Source organism: Marmota monax, unplaced genomic scaffold, assembly GCF_021218885.2.
Source record: "Marmota monax isolate L192 unplaced genomic scaffold, Marmota_monax_Labrador192_F-V1.1 WCK01_AAM20220418_F8-fsc00246, whole genome shotgun sequence".
Lineage (NCBI taxonomy): Eukaryota > Metazoa > Chordata > Mammalia > Rodentia > Sciuridae > Marmota > Marmota monax.
In genome coordinates this window covers 1433060-1450298 of record NW_026694838.1, presented here as the reverse complement: position 1 = coordinate 1450298, position 17239 = coordinate 1433060, and the positions used below count along the sequence as shown (strand labels likewise).

At 35.3% G+C, this 17239-nt stretch overlaps 1 protein-coding gene across 2 annotated transcripts in view; it reads right to left on the bottom strand.

Annotated features, from left to right (window-relative positions):
- Positions 1-2483, bottom strand: part of Gabrg2 (gamma-aminobutyric acid type A receptor subunit gamma2) — a 90324-nt gene extending 87841 nt beyond the window's left edge. The window contains exon 1 of one of the 2 annotated variants that reach the window (XM_046426265.2): positions 1962-2483. In XM_046426265.2, coding sequence (XP_046282221.1) covers positions 1962-2068 — 107 coding nt within the window. In that variant the 5' untranslated portion in view covers positions 2069-2483. The remainder of the gene's footprint in view (positions 1-1961) is intronic. The other variant, XM_046426262.2, reaches the window with a different exon arrangement.
- Positions 2484-17239: the final 14756 nt, after the last annotated feature.

Below are 17239 nucleotides of genomic sequence, written 5' to 3'. Positions count from 1 at the left end.
AAAAAAAATGGGACTGTTACAACAATGAGCCATCCTAAATACTGTAGTATTATAAATAACAATAAAATTAATTTTTGTTAAAAAATAACTGTTAGAAACTAAATATATAAGAATATAAACCCTTCTAATTATAAAATTATTTATTTGAAGTGAGTATGAAAGAAAGATGTATTCCTCCATGTCTTGTCTAGGTTTTAATCCACAGGTTTCTTCAACTCTAGGAATATAGGAAAGATACTTTCTATTGGTAAGCAACTATGAACTCCCTAATTCTCTAAGAAAGATGAAGAACCATATATAGCATTAAACAGGAAAATGTGTGTGTGAATTTTGAATAGAAAAATTATTGTGCCAGGGTTCCACTAAAATGTATTTCACATAGAACCATTTTCAAAAAGGTCCTCTTCTTTTCTGAGTAAACTTCTTAATCTTACACTTTTAATGAAAGTGTATTCCATTTTATAGAAAAGGAATAAAATACAAAAAATACTGGAGGAGTTGAACAGATCTGTCTTTGTCAGCATCTACAAACTTATCCCTTTTCTCCTTGTTTTGCCTAAAACTCTTCTTTTTTCAGACATTTGCATGTTCCCTCACCCATCCTAGAGAGCAGGGGACCAAAGCAGTTGACCAGATACACTTAGCAAAAGTAAAATGAAGCTTAACCCCCATTCCTTCCAGCTTGGTTACAACTACTATCTAAGAGTGGTAACTCCCAAGAGAACCTTGGGGTAGTCTGGATTTCTTCTATGGCTATTTGTTTTTCTTTTTAGGGGGTAGGGAGTAAGGCAATTTAGGGTAATTCTTATACAGTTTTATTTAAAAATAGCAAAATAGAGGAGTATAATTAATGTAAATAGTGGATCTCTAACCTGCCTTTGGTCCTGGTTGGAATTTGAGATATGGTAGAGGCTATTTATGTAGGTAGATGAGTGGTTTACTATACTCCATGGAGGGTTATCCCTAATGCTCCAGCTTCAGGAAAGTTCCAAGAATTTAGATGCAAGACACTTTGTAGCACACTCATGCTCAGGATTTTTAGGACTCCCTCCCCCCTCCTCTTTTCTACTCAGTGCAGCTATGCTATAAAACGTTAATGCATACTTCAGAATTTTGGCCTCACATTCATTTGGTTCAGCATGCTTTCCAACACTGCAGCAAGGCCAACTCTTGCAGACATGTATTCCCCTGAGCATTCATTCAACTACATTCCCATCCACCACAGGGAGGGAGTAGCAATAACCAGTGCAGGGTCTCCAGGCTTTATTTTTGCTCCTTGGCTCCACAGGCCTTCTACCTGACTATAGGGATGTCCTGTGCAGATTCAGAGATGCTCTATCAAGTTTGACAAGCCGCCTTCCATCGGGCCCTGAGCAGGACCGCTGTCCTTGGTGCTGAACCATGTTTGCCCATCAGGAAGTCGGCTGCAGGGTCAATGGGGCTGGATAGAAAACCTGGCTAACTGAATAACCAGGTGCAGGAACGAGGGATACTTTGGTGTATAGAAACAGAGCTGCCCCCGCCCCCATCTTCCCTCACAACATCTCTCCTGTGTGCGCCAGGACCCGATTTGCAGTTTTCTCCCCCAGACCCCCACCCAAATGCCTTCAACATGGCCTCATCCTCAGGCGTGTGCAGCAAAAGCCCACCTCGACAAATCGCACTGCAGTAATAGAGAAAGGCTATTCCCCCAATACCAAGTCTAAAGGGATAGCTTTACCGCTCTCAAACAAAACCAAAATAAAATCCAATACATGAATAAATAAACGAACGTAACCTTCCTCTTTCATCCCTCCTGTTCCCGCCCCATATATTCACTCTGCCCCAGATTATAAAGCCCCAAATCCTAGAAGAGTGTTTTAAATCTGGGTGGTCTTCCTAGTTCCACATCCCCACCCCTTCCCCCCACCTCTCAGGGGGGGAAAAAAAAAAAAAACGACGCCTAAAAAGGCACATCTTACCCTGGGTAGAACGAGAGCAGGAGCAGAATCCACACCGTCATTTTCTGTGAAAATACAGGAGTCGAGTAGGCAGAGCTTCCTGCGCTCCATATATTTGGCAAACTCATCGCTTTTTTTTTTTCCTCTCTCGTGTCTCTTGCCTCTGGTTGCAGAAGAATCCCTCCCCTTTGTATTATTATTATGCTTATGGTTTGATGGTGGCTCCCCCCACCTGCCTGTAGTAGGTCCCGTCACTGGGGAGATGTATTGCTACCAGCTTCGGGATTAATATTCAGGGGGCAGAAATAAGATCAGCACAAACGCTTGCAGATACCATCAAAGCGTCAGCTCAGGCAGCGGCTTCCAAGTCTGGGGGAATAATATAATTGAGGTAGGGGGAGGGCACAGGGAGAGATGCACAGTGAGACAAACAGAGAAAAGCACGCACATTCATGCTGCTCACACTCACGCGAACTCCCCCAGTTCCATCGTTTTAGGTTTTATTTATTTGCTTTGTTTTCTTTCTTTTCTTTTTTATTTATTTATTTTTCCTTTTAATAAGGGCAGTGTGTGTGTGTGTGTGTGTGTGTGTGTGTGTGTGTGTGTGTTTAAAAGAAAGGAAAAAATCACTAGAAGCTCTGCGTGATTATCACGCAGATTAACTCAGAGGTCAAAGGGGAAATGATGCACGCTGCTGCAGCAGGAATTAACACATGAATGGCATCCTGCCACTGCTTTTTAACCCTTCTATGCATACAGACATGTAAGGATTGGCCTTCATGGAAAGAAGAGCTGCTTTAGCAAGTCCATAAACTACATCACTAATGACAGAAGGTTTGTCTTGTCACATCTGCCAAGAAGCCTTAATTTAAAATTGGGTAGTCTTAGAAATCAGGATTACATTGTTGGGGGTGGGGGAGCACTGGGGAAAGTGGCTGCTTTCCTATAAGCCATCCTGTAAGAATATGGATTTGGTGAATTTAATTTGAGTGAAGGGAGAAAATGCAGATGGGATTACAAGACATGGGAACATTCTATGCTCCCAGGATTCTATTTCAACTATTTCAGCTCTCCAACTCCAATGAAAACGTGAAGACATGAACTCCTTGAAGACTGAAGAAGACAATTTCATCCAGATAGCTGCTAGAGCAAAGAACATAGACCACACAATAGGGGCCTTCTTTTTTGCAGAGGGAATTCTGTTTCATTTATGAGAATTGAAAATTTTGGGTCCTTTAGTAGCAATTCTAAACATTCCTGGGGTGCATGAGTGGTATTAGAATGTTTCCTTCTAGTGTAGAATGTTGCCATGGATACTGATAGAATGGAGATACCCTTTTTAATGCCAACCTAGACCATCCATCACAGAGGAAACCCCACTCACTCATCATGGGGAAGAAGATGGAGGAATGTTGCCTGGTTCCCAGAGAGCCAACATGCCATAACCAAGGTGTTCATAAAGAGATTCAGAGGAATTGGACCTCTTCCTGGAAAGTACAAGGAAGTTGTCTCTAAAGTGGTACTTTTTCTTCAAGAAAAACTCTTCCAGAAATGAAATTTGAGTGGCAGGTCCAGGAGACAGGAACAGAACACAAGATGATCTGGTCCAAATTCCATCACTAACTCCAAAACATACCCCAAAACGCAGAGAGAATTACTGGTGGCTGCTGCTCATGCCATAGTCCAAAGAGATGTATTCTGACAACAAGCTTTGACAGATACACCTCAAAGTCTGCATGGCTTTCAAACTTTGATTTAAGAAAAGTTATTTTTGTACATTTGGAGGAAATATGAATAAAACATAGCAAAAGCAAAAGCATTCACATGTAGTGAAATTATTTCTCTCCACTGAGATTAAAATGGAGGCAGAACAATGTAAATCCCATTTCTCTGAAATTCTCCTGTTCCTTGCTGCAATGAGGAACATTGCCCCTCTCTGGTCAAAATTTGACTTTTTAAAAGAGCCCAGGTTGTTTATAATTATAGTGGTCTTAGTGAAGACAACTCATCATATTTTCATAAGGCCTAAATATATATACTTAGATGCTTATAAAAATCAAGCAAGTTTGAGAAATAAAAGAAGCGGGCTCATTATGAATTTGTAAAGTGGCAGAATCCATGCAAACTAGAGTGGTCATCTGAATGTAGTTACCACTGTCTGGTCCCAGATTTCCCAGAAGAAATGTCAGTGATAATTATTTTGTGAAATGTCCTAAGAAGGCCAAATCTAATAGGCCTTTAGGCTACTAATTTGCATATTTAATTATAGACTATATAAATAAAACTACATATAAGAAATCTGTTTTCTACCATACAAGATATTCTCAATTTTCCACTGTAAAGGTTTTCAGGTAAAACTGGATTCTGGAGAAAATGCAATTCCAGCCACTTTCCAGCCATTGGAAGGCTAAGGCAGGAGGATCACAAGTTCAAGACCAGAGTATGCAACTTAGTGAGACCCTCAGGTGAGTTTGTTTAGTAACAAGCATAATGATGCTGTGAGAATGAATGCTGTCCTTCACAAAACTCACAGCCATAATGGAATATAATGCTCCCTTAACTTATGATCTATTTCAATAACAGAATAGCTTCTAGCCTGGTAAGAGATTTCATAGAAGAAATTTTACTATTTGTAGAATCTGGGCACAGTTTTAATTGTGCTGTTCATGCCTCGTTGGTCTCACTATGCTTCTGTGGATCTTTCTGATCTGTTGACTAGTGTCTGATAAAAAGTTATTTTAATAAGTTTTCTAATATTTTGCATGTTACATTATTGGTATATTTAAGAGACATTGTCTTGTTTCTTTTGTAATCACCTTGTAGGTATATTTCCTCTTAACCACTCTGAAGAAAAGATTTATAATACATAAACATAACCATTATTTGGTAAACATGATGTATATATAGTCACTGAAATAGTACATATGTTTATGTATATATTTATTTACATACAATTTATTAAAATTTATAAAAAACATTGGGAAGTAGAAAGACAAAATCTACCACCTATGGCCTTTGATCTAAATGAGGCATTGGCATTATGCTAGAAAGTTATTTTGGATGTGAACCTTTATTTATTTATGTTGGTACTGGGAATGAACCCAGACTCACTTAACCACTGAGTCAGTTACGTACCTAGCCCTTTTTATTTTGAGACATGTTCTCCCTAAGTTGCTTAGTGCGTCCACAAATTACTGATACTTACCTCAAACTTGCAATCTTCCTGCCTCCTGCTTCCTGAGTCACTGGGATTACAGGTGTCTGCCACCATACCCAGCTGAATTTTTATTTTTGAGTAAAGTCTTCATTTACTTTTAATTCCAATTTACAGTATCATAATTATTAACATTATGGCCACTACACTCAGAAACAAATTATGAGATTAAAATTGAACAATATACAAAATCTCTCATTATTTGAGAAATTAACCATTCTGTAGATAATAATTATAACGGTTGGAAAAATATTAAACATACAACAATGTTAAGTAGAAAATTACCAAAAGTGATTAGAAAGTGTGAAGAGGAAACAGAATTGGATGTGACTTAATGTTTTGTGGCATTTCTCATCAGGACACTTAAAGGGTGAAAACCTTTTTCTTCCTATTTCCCTGACATTGTCTTGTTTTTAGAATGAAGACTCCCACATCCCAGGAAACCCAGAAGTGTAAGAAGCCAGAAACAGCAGAAAGCAGCAATCTTACTGGTTTGGAGTTTCAGAGGAGGGTAGGGACTGCAGAGCAGCATAATATGAGGACATCACTAGCAAAACAACAAGAGAAAGATAAGACTCCATATCTGAATATTCATTTGCCTCAAGTGTCTGTTTTGTGTGGAAAGGAGGAACAGATAGTAAGAAGCCAGGAAGAAGGCAACACTTGAAAATGTGTGAAGTCTGAGCCAATATTTCAGCTGCCACTCACCGCAGAAAGTGCAAAGTTTGGAACTTTAGTTAAAGGATCATCATTACCATAAGAGATGTTCCTTTTGGATTTTGGAAGGACCACAACCCTTACCTGTCCTGGACTAAAGACTTGCCCTAACAGTGAGGACTGAAGCTGATGAACTTGAAAACAGTGAGAAACTTGAAAACAGTTAGAAATTGGTTAGCAATTTAACTACCATTACAACAAAAACCACCATTGTTCAGAAGAAAATAACTAATCAAGAATGTTATTAATATATTCCAGAAAATGTCAAGTACATGGTAAAAAATATTAGATATACATAATACAGTATGAGAAGGTATTAAAAATAATTTCAGTCAATAAAAGAGGTAAAATGTAATGTGACACAGTGTAAATCGCAGATGAGGACATTTAATCAAACATTAAAAAACATTTAAAGCACTTAAAATATAAATCTGATCATGATGTTTGCATGAGCAAATCATCAAGCAGCATGAAATCTCAGCAGAAAAGGGAAAACTAGTAAATAAAAGCAAAGTGGAAATTGTAGAGCTTAAATTTTTAATGTTTGGGAAGAAAGATACTCTGCATGTACCTTAATAGCAGAAACACACTTGTAGGAAGGCAGAACATAGGAACAGTAAACTTGAACACAGACCAATAAAAATGATCCAGTATAAAAAGTACAGAGAAAATATACTGAACACCAAAAATTAAAGGAATCCTTGGGAATGGTGAGCTAAAATCAAAAAATACTTATAAAATTTTATAGGAGAAGAAAAAAATTAAGCAGAGACACATTTAACTTAATAATGGACAAAATGACCCTGAATTTGTTCTGGAAAATATTAACATAGAGATCCAAGAAGCTCAGTGGATGCCATGCAGGTTAAACAATGAAAACTATGTCTAGGAACTTATATACAGGTCATGTGTCTACAAACTAAAGATAAAATGAAAATTTTGAAAGTATCTTGAAAAAATGCAACATTATAATTGCAATTGCTGGTGGTCAATGATATAGTAATAGTTGACTTACCACAATAACTGTGGCCAGGAAAGTGGGTGAAAACATCTGTAAATCATCAAAATTAAATATATCCATAGAATTATGAATTTGGTAAATAAAACCTTCAAAATTAAAGCAAAATAAAAATATTTCCAATAAGTGAAGGCTGGGAGAATTTGTCACCAGTAAAGCTGAGCTAAAAATAATTCTAACAATTTTATGCTTAAAGAAATACCAGATGGAAACACAGATCCATATTAAGGAAGAATGCTGAAAAATGGTTAATATGTGAAAAAAACATTAAGCATCATATTATTTTAGCTTGATTTGTTTAAAAGACCCTAAGCTCCTTTGGTTTCTGTTTTAATTTTTAAAAATCTTTTTCCATTTTATTTTTGACACCCGGACTATATAATGCTAAAAATTATAATACTGAATTCTGGAGTTCACAACACATACATATAAAAAATATGTTAGCAATAGTACAAGCACCCCAGAGATGGAGTTAAATAAACTCATACTATTACACATTTCCTGCATATCTTATGAATTGGTATCTGAGTAACCATAAATAGAATATGATAAATGAAAGATGAAAATAGTAATCATTAAAACATGACAAAATCCCAACTAAATAACACTAAATTAAAATCTAATATTACAAATAATTTAGTAAGTACCGAGCAAGTAGAAAATACAGAAGAGAAGAGGAAAATAATTGGATAAATAATGGCACTTAGCAAAATGTTGGCTGAAAGTACATGTGGATATAAGGAGACAATGAGGCTTTATTTATAAAATAACAAAAAAAGTCAATTCATCAGAAAATTTTTAAAAATCAAAAAAGTTTGTATAACTGATAACAGAGCTTCAAAGTAATTGAAGCAAAAGCTAACAGGACATAAAAAATTTCTAACATCATCCTTGGAGATATTAAATGGAGTTCTCTATCTAGACAGTTGTAGAACACTGAACTGCTATTAAAGGAATTCTCAGTACATTTCACAATTCTGAAAGCTCACTGTAACAGAACTCATTCAGACATCAATAATAGAAAATCGTAAAAAAATCTTTAAATTGTATAACATACTTCTGAATAAAACAGGGGGATCAAAGAGAAACCATGAGGAAAATTAGAGAGCTTTCTCAATAAATAAAAATATCCAATATCAAATTTTGGTTTGAGGAACTAAAGCAGAACTTAGAGGAAAATGTATAGCTAAAGATACATAGAAATGAAAATAAAGAAATCAATGATCTAGATTTCCAACTTCAGAAACCAGAGGATAGAAGAGTAAATTATACTAAAAGTAAATATTAAGAAGGACAAATAATGAATGTTAAATGCTTTAGAGTGTATATGTGTATGGGGGGCTGTAGATCTGTTAGGGATAGAGTGAAAGATTATCAATCAGGTATGTAATAAAATTGAGAACTCACAAGCAGGACTTCATGGTCTCACTATAACCTCCTGCCTACTTTCAACTTGGTCTGTTTTCATAAATGCCTCCTATGCACTAGTCACACTGAAACCCCATTACCTAGGGCACTTTTATAATTTCCTTGCCCCTGGACCTGCACATAAGCTGTCATTTCTGCCTTTAAATGTTTTTTTTTTTTTTTTTCGCTATTGATCTCCTATTAACTCCTATTTTAAACTTTTTTCTTCAGTTAAGATTCACCAGACACACAAACTAGGTAAATGTTTCAGCTTAAATAGGAGATATGGTTTCCTATCATCCTGAAATTTCTTCTTTTCCTTTACATTTCTTGGCAATTATACCCAAGGCCTTCTGTATGTCATGAAAAGTGCTCTACCACTGAGCCACACACCCATCTCTATTCTGAATTTTCATTATTTGAAATATGGGTGATTGTAATTGCGTAATTAATTCATTATTCATTTAACATTTGTCTCTCCACTGACAACATGTATTTCATGAAGGTGGATCCTCTGTCCAGTGTTTTTGTATACTGGAATAAAAGTATGATGACTGAGTATCTCTGCTGAAATCCTGTTGTTCATATTATACCACATTCCTTGGTTTTCTGTTTCTATGTGCACTTGAGAGAATCCTTGCATTGGTTGATTTAAAAGATAATGGCAAAAAATGACACATTCTTTGTGTTCTTAATGCCGCAGTCTGGCTGGGCACAATCAGGAGCCACTTGTCAAAAGAAACTAACTTTATTTTTAGAACCACACACGCCAAACAAAATAGCCTCTCAGGAAAAACCCTCAGAGCCTCAACTGCCACCACCGGCTTTCCACAAGCCTCTCTCTCCCACACAAGCTTCTCTCCACCTCCCACAATCCTCCTGCTCTTGAGGCCGATTGGCTGGGTCACGTGGGCGGAGCCAAAAAAGTCCCCCAATGAGCAGCTCCGTGGTCTGAAAGGGCAGGGAAACAGTCCAATGAGCATCACCGCAGAGGAGCCAATCAGCTAGATGTTGCTGGGGCCACTGTGAGCCAATCATCAGCCAGCAGCTGGAAGTTTGCTGGCAGCTGGAAGTTTGCTGGGGCCCCTTTGGCTGTGGCTCTCAACATCTTAACATGAATTAAACTTAAAATATGAAAACATGTAAAACAAGGGGCATGATATATTACATTGGAATTGTAACTTTTGTAATATAAGAATATGGAAAATAATTAGGAAAAGAGTTTCCTTTATATTAACTCCTCAATTAATATTAGTAAAGCAACTACTGACTTCATTGATTTATGAGGTTGATTATATCTGAGTCCAATTACTAATAGAAAAACTTTTTAATCTTGTTTCTACAGAAAACTGGACAGACCAGTCAGCTTTCAAGTCAGTTATTCACTCTTTCATTGCACAATTACTATTAACTGCCACCTGAGGTGACAGGCACTGCCAAGTGTGGGGATACAGACAGAAGCAAGCCATGATTTTTCCCTCATGATTTTCACAGATATATCAGGGAAGTAGCCTAGTGCTTCGTTTTCAAGGGCCCATATGTCTATTTTGGAAAAAAATGACTTAAAAAAGTAAAATATTCATGGAAATCTTAAGCATTTATTCGTGGCTAGATGTGGGAATTTGATACTGAATAGAAGGGCAACTGAAACTTTTAAAAATTACCAGTTTGCTGGTGTAATGTTTATGAAATTAAATGATGTAATAACTTTGATACTTTCCCCACATATGCCTTAATCAACATCATATTAACTACTCATTCAAAATTATTGAATATTATTTCAGATTTGAAATGGGTCTTATAAAATGTTTGAGCTTCTCTTTGAGAAAGAGAGGGAGAGGAAGAAAGAGAAAAACAAGAAAAAGAGAGAGAGAGAAAGAGAGAGAGAGAGAGAGAGAGAGAGAGAGAGAGAGAAATTTGGCTCAGAGAGATTTGATGACTGATTCAAATTGCCCAGCTAATTAATGACAGTTTCCTAGACTAGCAGTCTTCATCTTCCCTATATCCCTGACAACAACTTCAATTTGTACTCTCATAGAAAGGTGAAGATATGACCATAGCTTGTGTTTCATTTCTTCTTATTGAGTGCTATGAAGTATATGGATTTGCTCCTTGTTTACTTAAGCCAGTCTTCAAAAGACGGTTTACTTTTTATTGATTCCTGATATTAAACTGTTCAACAATATGCCAGTACTCTAGTTATCAAACTTCACAATACTTGGTATGGAAGACAGGAGTACTTGTTATTATAGGGCAAGGTGGGCAGTGATGTCCATTTCCACAGTATTGGTCAACACAAGAGTTTAGTTTAATGGTAGAACTTAGATTGAACCATGGAGCTAATGACATTCTCAAACTTTTACTTTTTTCTTTAGAAATATAGTTTTCTCTCATGGAATTTTGATCATATCCAGCTAGCTGCAAAACTGACAAACAGATATGTTTTATAAAGTGTTTGTATAATTATATCAAAATGGATTCTACTGTTATATATAACTAAAAATAATCAGTAAACCAATAAGTTAAAAAATAAAATTTTAAAAGTGCTTTATACAAGTGGAGTGTATGCAATTATTTTAAGTTGTATTTTTATTTGAGCAAAATATGTTAGTTTCATATAAAGCATTTAGTGTATGTGGAAGAAAGAAAGGAAGAATTTTTTTTTTTTTTTTTTGGTGGTGCTGGGGATTGAATCCAAAGCCTTGTGCATATGAGGGAAGCATTCTACCAACTGAGCTAGATTCCCAACCCAAGAAAAACTTTTCTAATATAAAAATTCATGCCTTCAAACATTTCTTTTTTCCCTTCAAACCATATTAACATTGTAATCTCTTGCCGCCTAAGGAGGAATCATTTAGTCATTTATCATTTTCTTTTAGAATTTGAGCTTTGTTTAAAAGAATAAAAAATTCCTCAAAAATTCAAATTTCAATGTGATAAATAGCTATTTTAAGGGTTTTTTAGAAGTATAATTAGCTTATGAATACATAATTAAATTCAAGGCTACATTTAAATTGTTTATGAAATATTTTCACATAAAATGCCATGTTCAAGTTAACTTAGATAACTGTGAGCTTGATTTCTGTTAAAGCACAGATTAAGTATAAAGAGAACAAAAATAGCACAATCTACTTTTGATGAAACAGGTACATAATGTCAAAAACAAGAGGAAATGCATATCATTAGTAGAATATAAAAGTATTTAATAGCATAGGAAATATTGGTGGTATATTGCTAAATAAGTAAACAAAGTTATAAAGTATTGACAGATGGATGGATGAACGAATAGATAGTAGCCAGACACCTACATGGAAAAGATTGTGGCCATCAGAATGAGACTGTTTGAAGACTGGCTGAAAATTCACCAATATAGTGGTGCTGGGGATTCAACTCAGGGCCTTGTGCATTCGAGGCAAGCCCTCTACCAATTAAGCTATATTTCCAGTCCTATATTATATTTTAATGCTTATTATTTAACCTCTCTGAGCCATAGTTTTCCCATCTGCAAAATATGGGTAGTAACTGGTAACTAGCTCAAAGATCATTTGCAAGAAAAATAAGATCATCTCAACCAAGTACTAATCATCACGTCACACACATATCTAGCCACATCACAGCAATAAGGAGTCCTATTATATCGCTGTTATATTTATTATATTATTATATTATATTTTTATAAAATATGATTTTTTGTTTATATTTTGATATTATACATTTGCTTCTCATTGTAAACATATAACCTTTATTTTTTCTAGCAAGCATTTATTAGTTACCAACAATGTGTAGGTTTGAGTAAGATATGGACACATGCAAATGTCATTATGCTATTAAACATGGAAAAAGGCAAATCTGATCCAAGTGGGTGAAAGTTAAAAACAAGAGCTGAAAAGCAAAGATCAAGAAGAGAGTAGAATCCAGGTGACTCTTCCCTTGATGTCCACAATTGCTTCCAGGAAAAGGGAGATGAAGCAATAAATGAACTGCTTACTATTTTTTTTTATCTACCTCAATTTCCTACTTTCTGCTTACAATTTCAGCATCTTACTGGGTTTTCTGTGACTCTATGATTTAATAAAAGGAAGTTCATAGTCAACTTTGGTATTTTCAAGGTTATTTTAACCATTTTTAAGTTTTATCTTACATGAAACATTAAGAACCATTTCTCCGTGATTCATAAAAATGAATTTTTAAAAATATATTATTGTTATTAAATAAAACTCTATACAATTTTTTATTGAATAGGCTTCAGTGACAGAGAGTACAGTTCATTCTATTCATTTTATGAATAAATAATTCTGAAATAAAATTCTGAAAGTGCTAAATGGCTTGCCAAAGAACCAAAGAACACACAATAAATGTGTGATACAAGCAAGAACAGTCTTGATCTTCTATAACACCATTCTTTGAGTAACTCTTCAGGGGAACTATGCTGTCATTGTTTAAATGTTTTCGTCTTCTGGGATTTCATTTTATTATGGCAGATTATAATTCAGATTCCTGTGTCTATCTGTCTTTCTCTCATCTTCAACTGGAAGGGAAAAAATAAATGTTTATTAAACTCTAAAGCAAATAATATTTGGTACATATTAACAATTCTCAGTGTATCAAATCTCTAAGAAGTAATATTAGCAATAGCCTTACACTGTTAGCTAATATTTAAAAATAATGTGCATCTGTTACAAGAAGATTGTTTGAATATATTTGTATATATATATATATATGTGCATAGGTGTGATAAATCTAAGCACACATAAAATGAAATGTTCAAAAGAATGCATCAATATATTTTCTCATACTTCCAAGGAAATCATAAACTCCTTAAAATTAGAAATTGTACTTTATGATTTTTAAAGGCTTTCTTCTCTTTGGGAGTCAAATAGAATTCTTTTCTTCTCTCATATCAATTCAATAATTTTGCTTGAGATGCACATATTGCTAGTCATGAGTAAATAGTTCAATATAATACCTGCCTCAGACCTTAATACTAAAGGCCTGTTTTCACAAGCAACTATTGCCAATTTACAGGGAAAATTAGGCCCAAAGAACCTGAAATTAATTACATGATATTAACAAGTACAAATAATGACACTCATAAACAACTACTTATAAGAAGCAAGGATTCTCGGAGTGACCCTTCATATATGGCAAACTAAGGGATACAATGAAAATGACTGGTTACTCCTACTTTCCTTGGTAAAAAATCAGAGAAAAGGATAAGATTGAGAATTCAAATTCTCAAGTGCCACATAAATAAATGGAAATTTCTCTTTGAGCCCTAAAGACACCCTCGTCTCCCATAGCTGCAAACCTGAGATCATTGAAAATTACGTGCACAATGTAATTTAGCAACTGGCACAAGTACAGCCCTTAAGAATATACCAACTCTCCAGCCTCATGTTATAATTCATTTGATGAGACTCTCCATCACTCTCCCCCTTCACAAGATACCAACATACTGGAGCCTTGCCTGCTTACTGAATTACCCACGATGGTGTTGGTCTTGAATGGAGAATGGAGCTCAGAACAGCAAAAGGATCTGGAAGACTTCCAGGCTACAGTGTGAGATTCTGTGTTGCTTGGGCTGCCAGTAAATCCAGGCCGACAGGGATGATGTTTTTACTGTTTGGGACAGGTCTTTATAAGTAAATCACAGTGCATGTTCTTAGGATTTTGAAAGCATGTAACTTATTTGGTTTCACAGGTTCATAGTTGGAGAGGAAATTGCTGCAGGATGAATGGTACTTGGAATCACACCCATCTCTGATTTAGAGAATATTTACATGAGACTTAGGAATTTAAGTTCTAGGACTGATGCAGAGATGAGGTAAGACTTTAGGGATTATTGGGATGGACTTTTTGCATGTAAGAAGGACTTGAATTTTAAGAGGTCAGGGATGGAATATTATAGACTAGTATACCCCTAAAATCCATACGTTGAAGTTTGACTCCCTGCTGCTTGCTGCAATGGTTTTAAGAGATGGAGCTTTTCTTTTTCTTTTTTTTTTTTTTGTTATTCTGCAATATGAAATTTAGATTGTATTTTTATATGTATATGGTGCAATAGACATATAATACACATTATCTTTCTTCTATTTCACTTCCTAACTTCACAGTCTTTATTTTCCACTTGAGTCCAAAAGGAAATGTGAATATTCACATAAGAATTGGAGCATTTCTTCACTTTTGTATTAGTTGAGATTCTTTTTGTTAAAACTCGTAGATCAAAATATTAGTAGTTTCGTAATACATATTATAGGCCCCAAAACTTGAACAAATAACAAGCTGGAAAGAAAAGGAAACAGTTCTGCTATGAAAATTCATAACCACCTTTAGAACCTGCCTTTAATGTTATTCCTCCAATGTCATCATGATCCTGTTTTCTCTGTTCTAAAAATCAAATGTCTGAGAGGAAGGATATTAGTATGTGCAAGACATATGCTCCGTTAAATCCCATTTGGTCAGAGGAGAAGGGCATAAGGTACAGAAGCAGAGACAGGTCTGGACTGTTGATAATGCCGGCCTCAGAGAAGGAATTGGTGAATGCTTTGCAGCAAACACTATGTTAGCTGGTTCATACTCATTATCTTATTTAATCTTTAGAGCAAATCCTTAATACTCTAAATTTTGTTTATCAATTCATCTACTGAAGGGCAACTAGGTGGGTTCCACAATTTTGCTATTGTAAATTGTGCTGCTATAAACTTTGATGTGGCTATGTCACTGTAGTATGCTGTTTTTAAATCATTTGGATATAAACCAAGGAGTGGGATAGCTGGGTCAAATGGTGGTTACATTCCTAGTTTTCCAAGGATTCTTCATACTGCTTTTCATATTGTTGCACCAATTTGCAGTCCCACAGCAATCTGAGTGTGCCTTTTCCTCACATCTTGCCAACACTTATTGTTGTTTGTATTCATAATAGCTGTTATTCTGACGGGAGTGATATGAAATCTTAGAGTAGTTTTGGTTTGCATTTCTCTAATTGCTAGAGATGTTGAACGTTTTTTCGTATATTTGTTGATTGATTGTATATCATCTTCTGAGAAGTGTCTGTTCAGGTCTGTGGCCCATTTATTATTATTGATTGGGTTATTTGTGGGTTTTTTTGTGTTAGGATTTTTGAGTCTTTTTATATCTTAGAGATTAGTGCTCTATCTGATGTGCATGTAATAAAAAATTTGCTCCCATTCTGTAGGCTCCCATTCACCTCATTGATTGTTTCTTTTGTTAAGAAGAAGCTTTTCAGTTTGAATCCATCCCATTTATTGATTCTTGATTTTATTTCTTGTGCAATAGGAGTCTTATTAAGAAAGTCAATTGTGTTTTATATGTGTATTATGAATGGAAATGCATTCTGCTGTTAAATATAACAAATTTGAATAAATAAATAGGAACAAATCCTTGAAATAGGGAGGAATGTTTTGTCAATTTCACAGAAGAGCAGAAAGCTGAAGTAGAGAAGGTTTAACTTGTGTTGCCAAGACAATATAGGTAAAAAGTAGTAGAGCTTGGTTTATAGGCCAGATCCCCTTGATGTCAGACTGTGTCCATAAAACTACTACATTCTGTTCAAAGCAATTATTTCAGATCCTCTGCCAACTATGCTGTATTCCCCAATCTCTCTCCCTCCCCCACTCATTAGGTTGTGGCTAGAGATAGACCTTGATGAAGAACATCAGGTCAAAAAAAAAATGACTCTGTTTCTAATTTAATCTAAGCATAACTTCCAGGCATTAAATAAATGGAAGCTGTAAGATTAAGGAGAATCATGAAGGAGTTTTTTATATGCTAATTATGTTTTAGTATTCTATGTCCTTTGCCTGAAAATCTATAGGAATACTTTAGAAAGACACCAATTTGCAAAATCTTTCAGTCAAATATTTTGGTACCCTACTCAGTGTGGACTGCACAGTACATTAGTATATTATATTCTAACTCTTTAACCCCTAGAATTAAAAGATTTCTGAATATATGATCCTTCAAGTTTTAAGTTCTATTTCCTTTCTTAAAATTGCATATTTCATCATACTTTGTGTCCTTTTCAATGAAAAACACAAGGTCTATATTTGTGTAACTTCCTCTATGCTATTTTAGGACATTTAGCTCCATCCAGAGAGATTTAACAAGAGGCAGTGATTCTTGTTGCTTAAGTTCCTAAATAGTAGAAGTAAATACTAGGGAGAGATAATATTTCAAAGTAGGAATAAAAAAGAAATTGACTCTAGTTCTGATTAAAGGTTTAAGCCAGGAAATAAAAATAAAAAGGTAGAGGTTAGAGTACCACAACCCCTTAGAAGGCCTGCCCCAGTGATCTAAAGACCTCCAATTTAGACACCACTTTTCAAAATCCTCCACCATCTCCCAGTAGGGCCAACTTGGAAACTACACCCTTCACACATGAGCCTTTAGATGACATTCAACATTCAAAGTATAGCATCCTGTTACTTTAACTTGTGTCAATTTGTTAATTAAATACACTTTATCTAGTGTTTTCTGTGTAAAGGCAATGCTTTTACTTGTCCAGTGGATAAAGTAGAGAGGAAAGCAGGTGTGGTCCTTCTCTTCTGTGAGTTTATTTTCTAGATGAGATATTAAACAGAAAAACAAATGCACATTAGGCCATCAAAGTACATTAATAAATTTTAGTAAGTAGCATAGAAAAACTAAATACATTATAATAAGAAGCATTAACAGGGTTGAGGACATTTTTGTATTGAGGTTCAGCTCAGGGGAGGCTGTGTTGAATGTTTAACAAATCCTGCTTTCTAATCCTTCAGTTATTATTACTACATTTTTTAATGGGTTGAGTTATCAGGTGTGTCCTGAGAAGTTCATGTGTTAATGCAGGAATGTTCAGAGATTAGATGGAAGCTGTGACTGTGTTGTGGATTAGTCCATTTGATGAATTAACAGCTTGAGCCTACGACTGGGTGGTAACTGTAG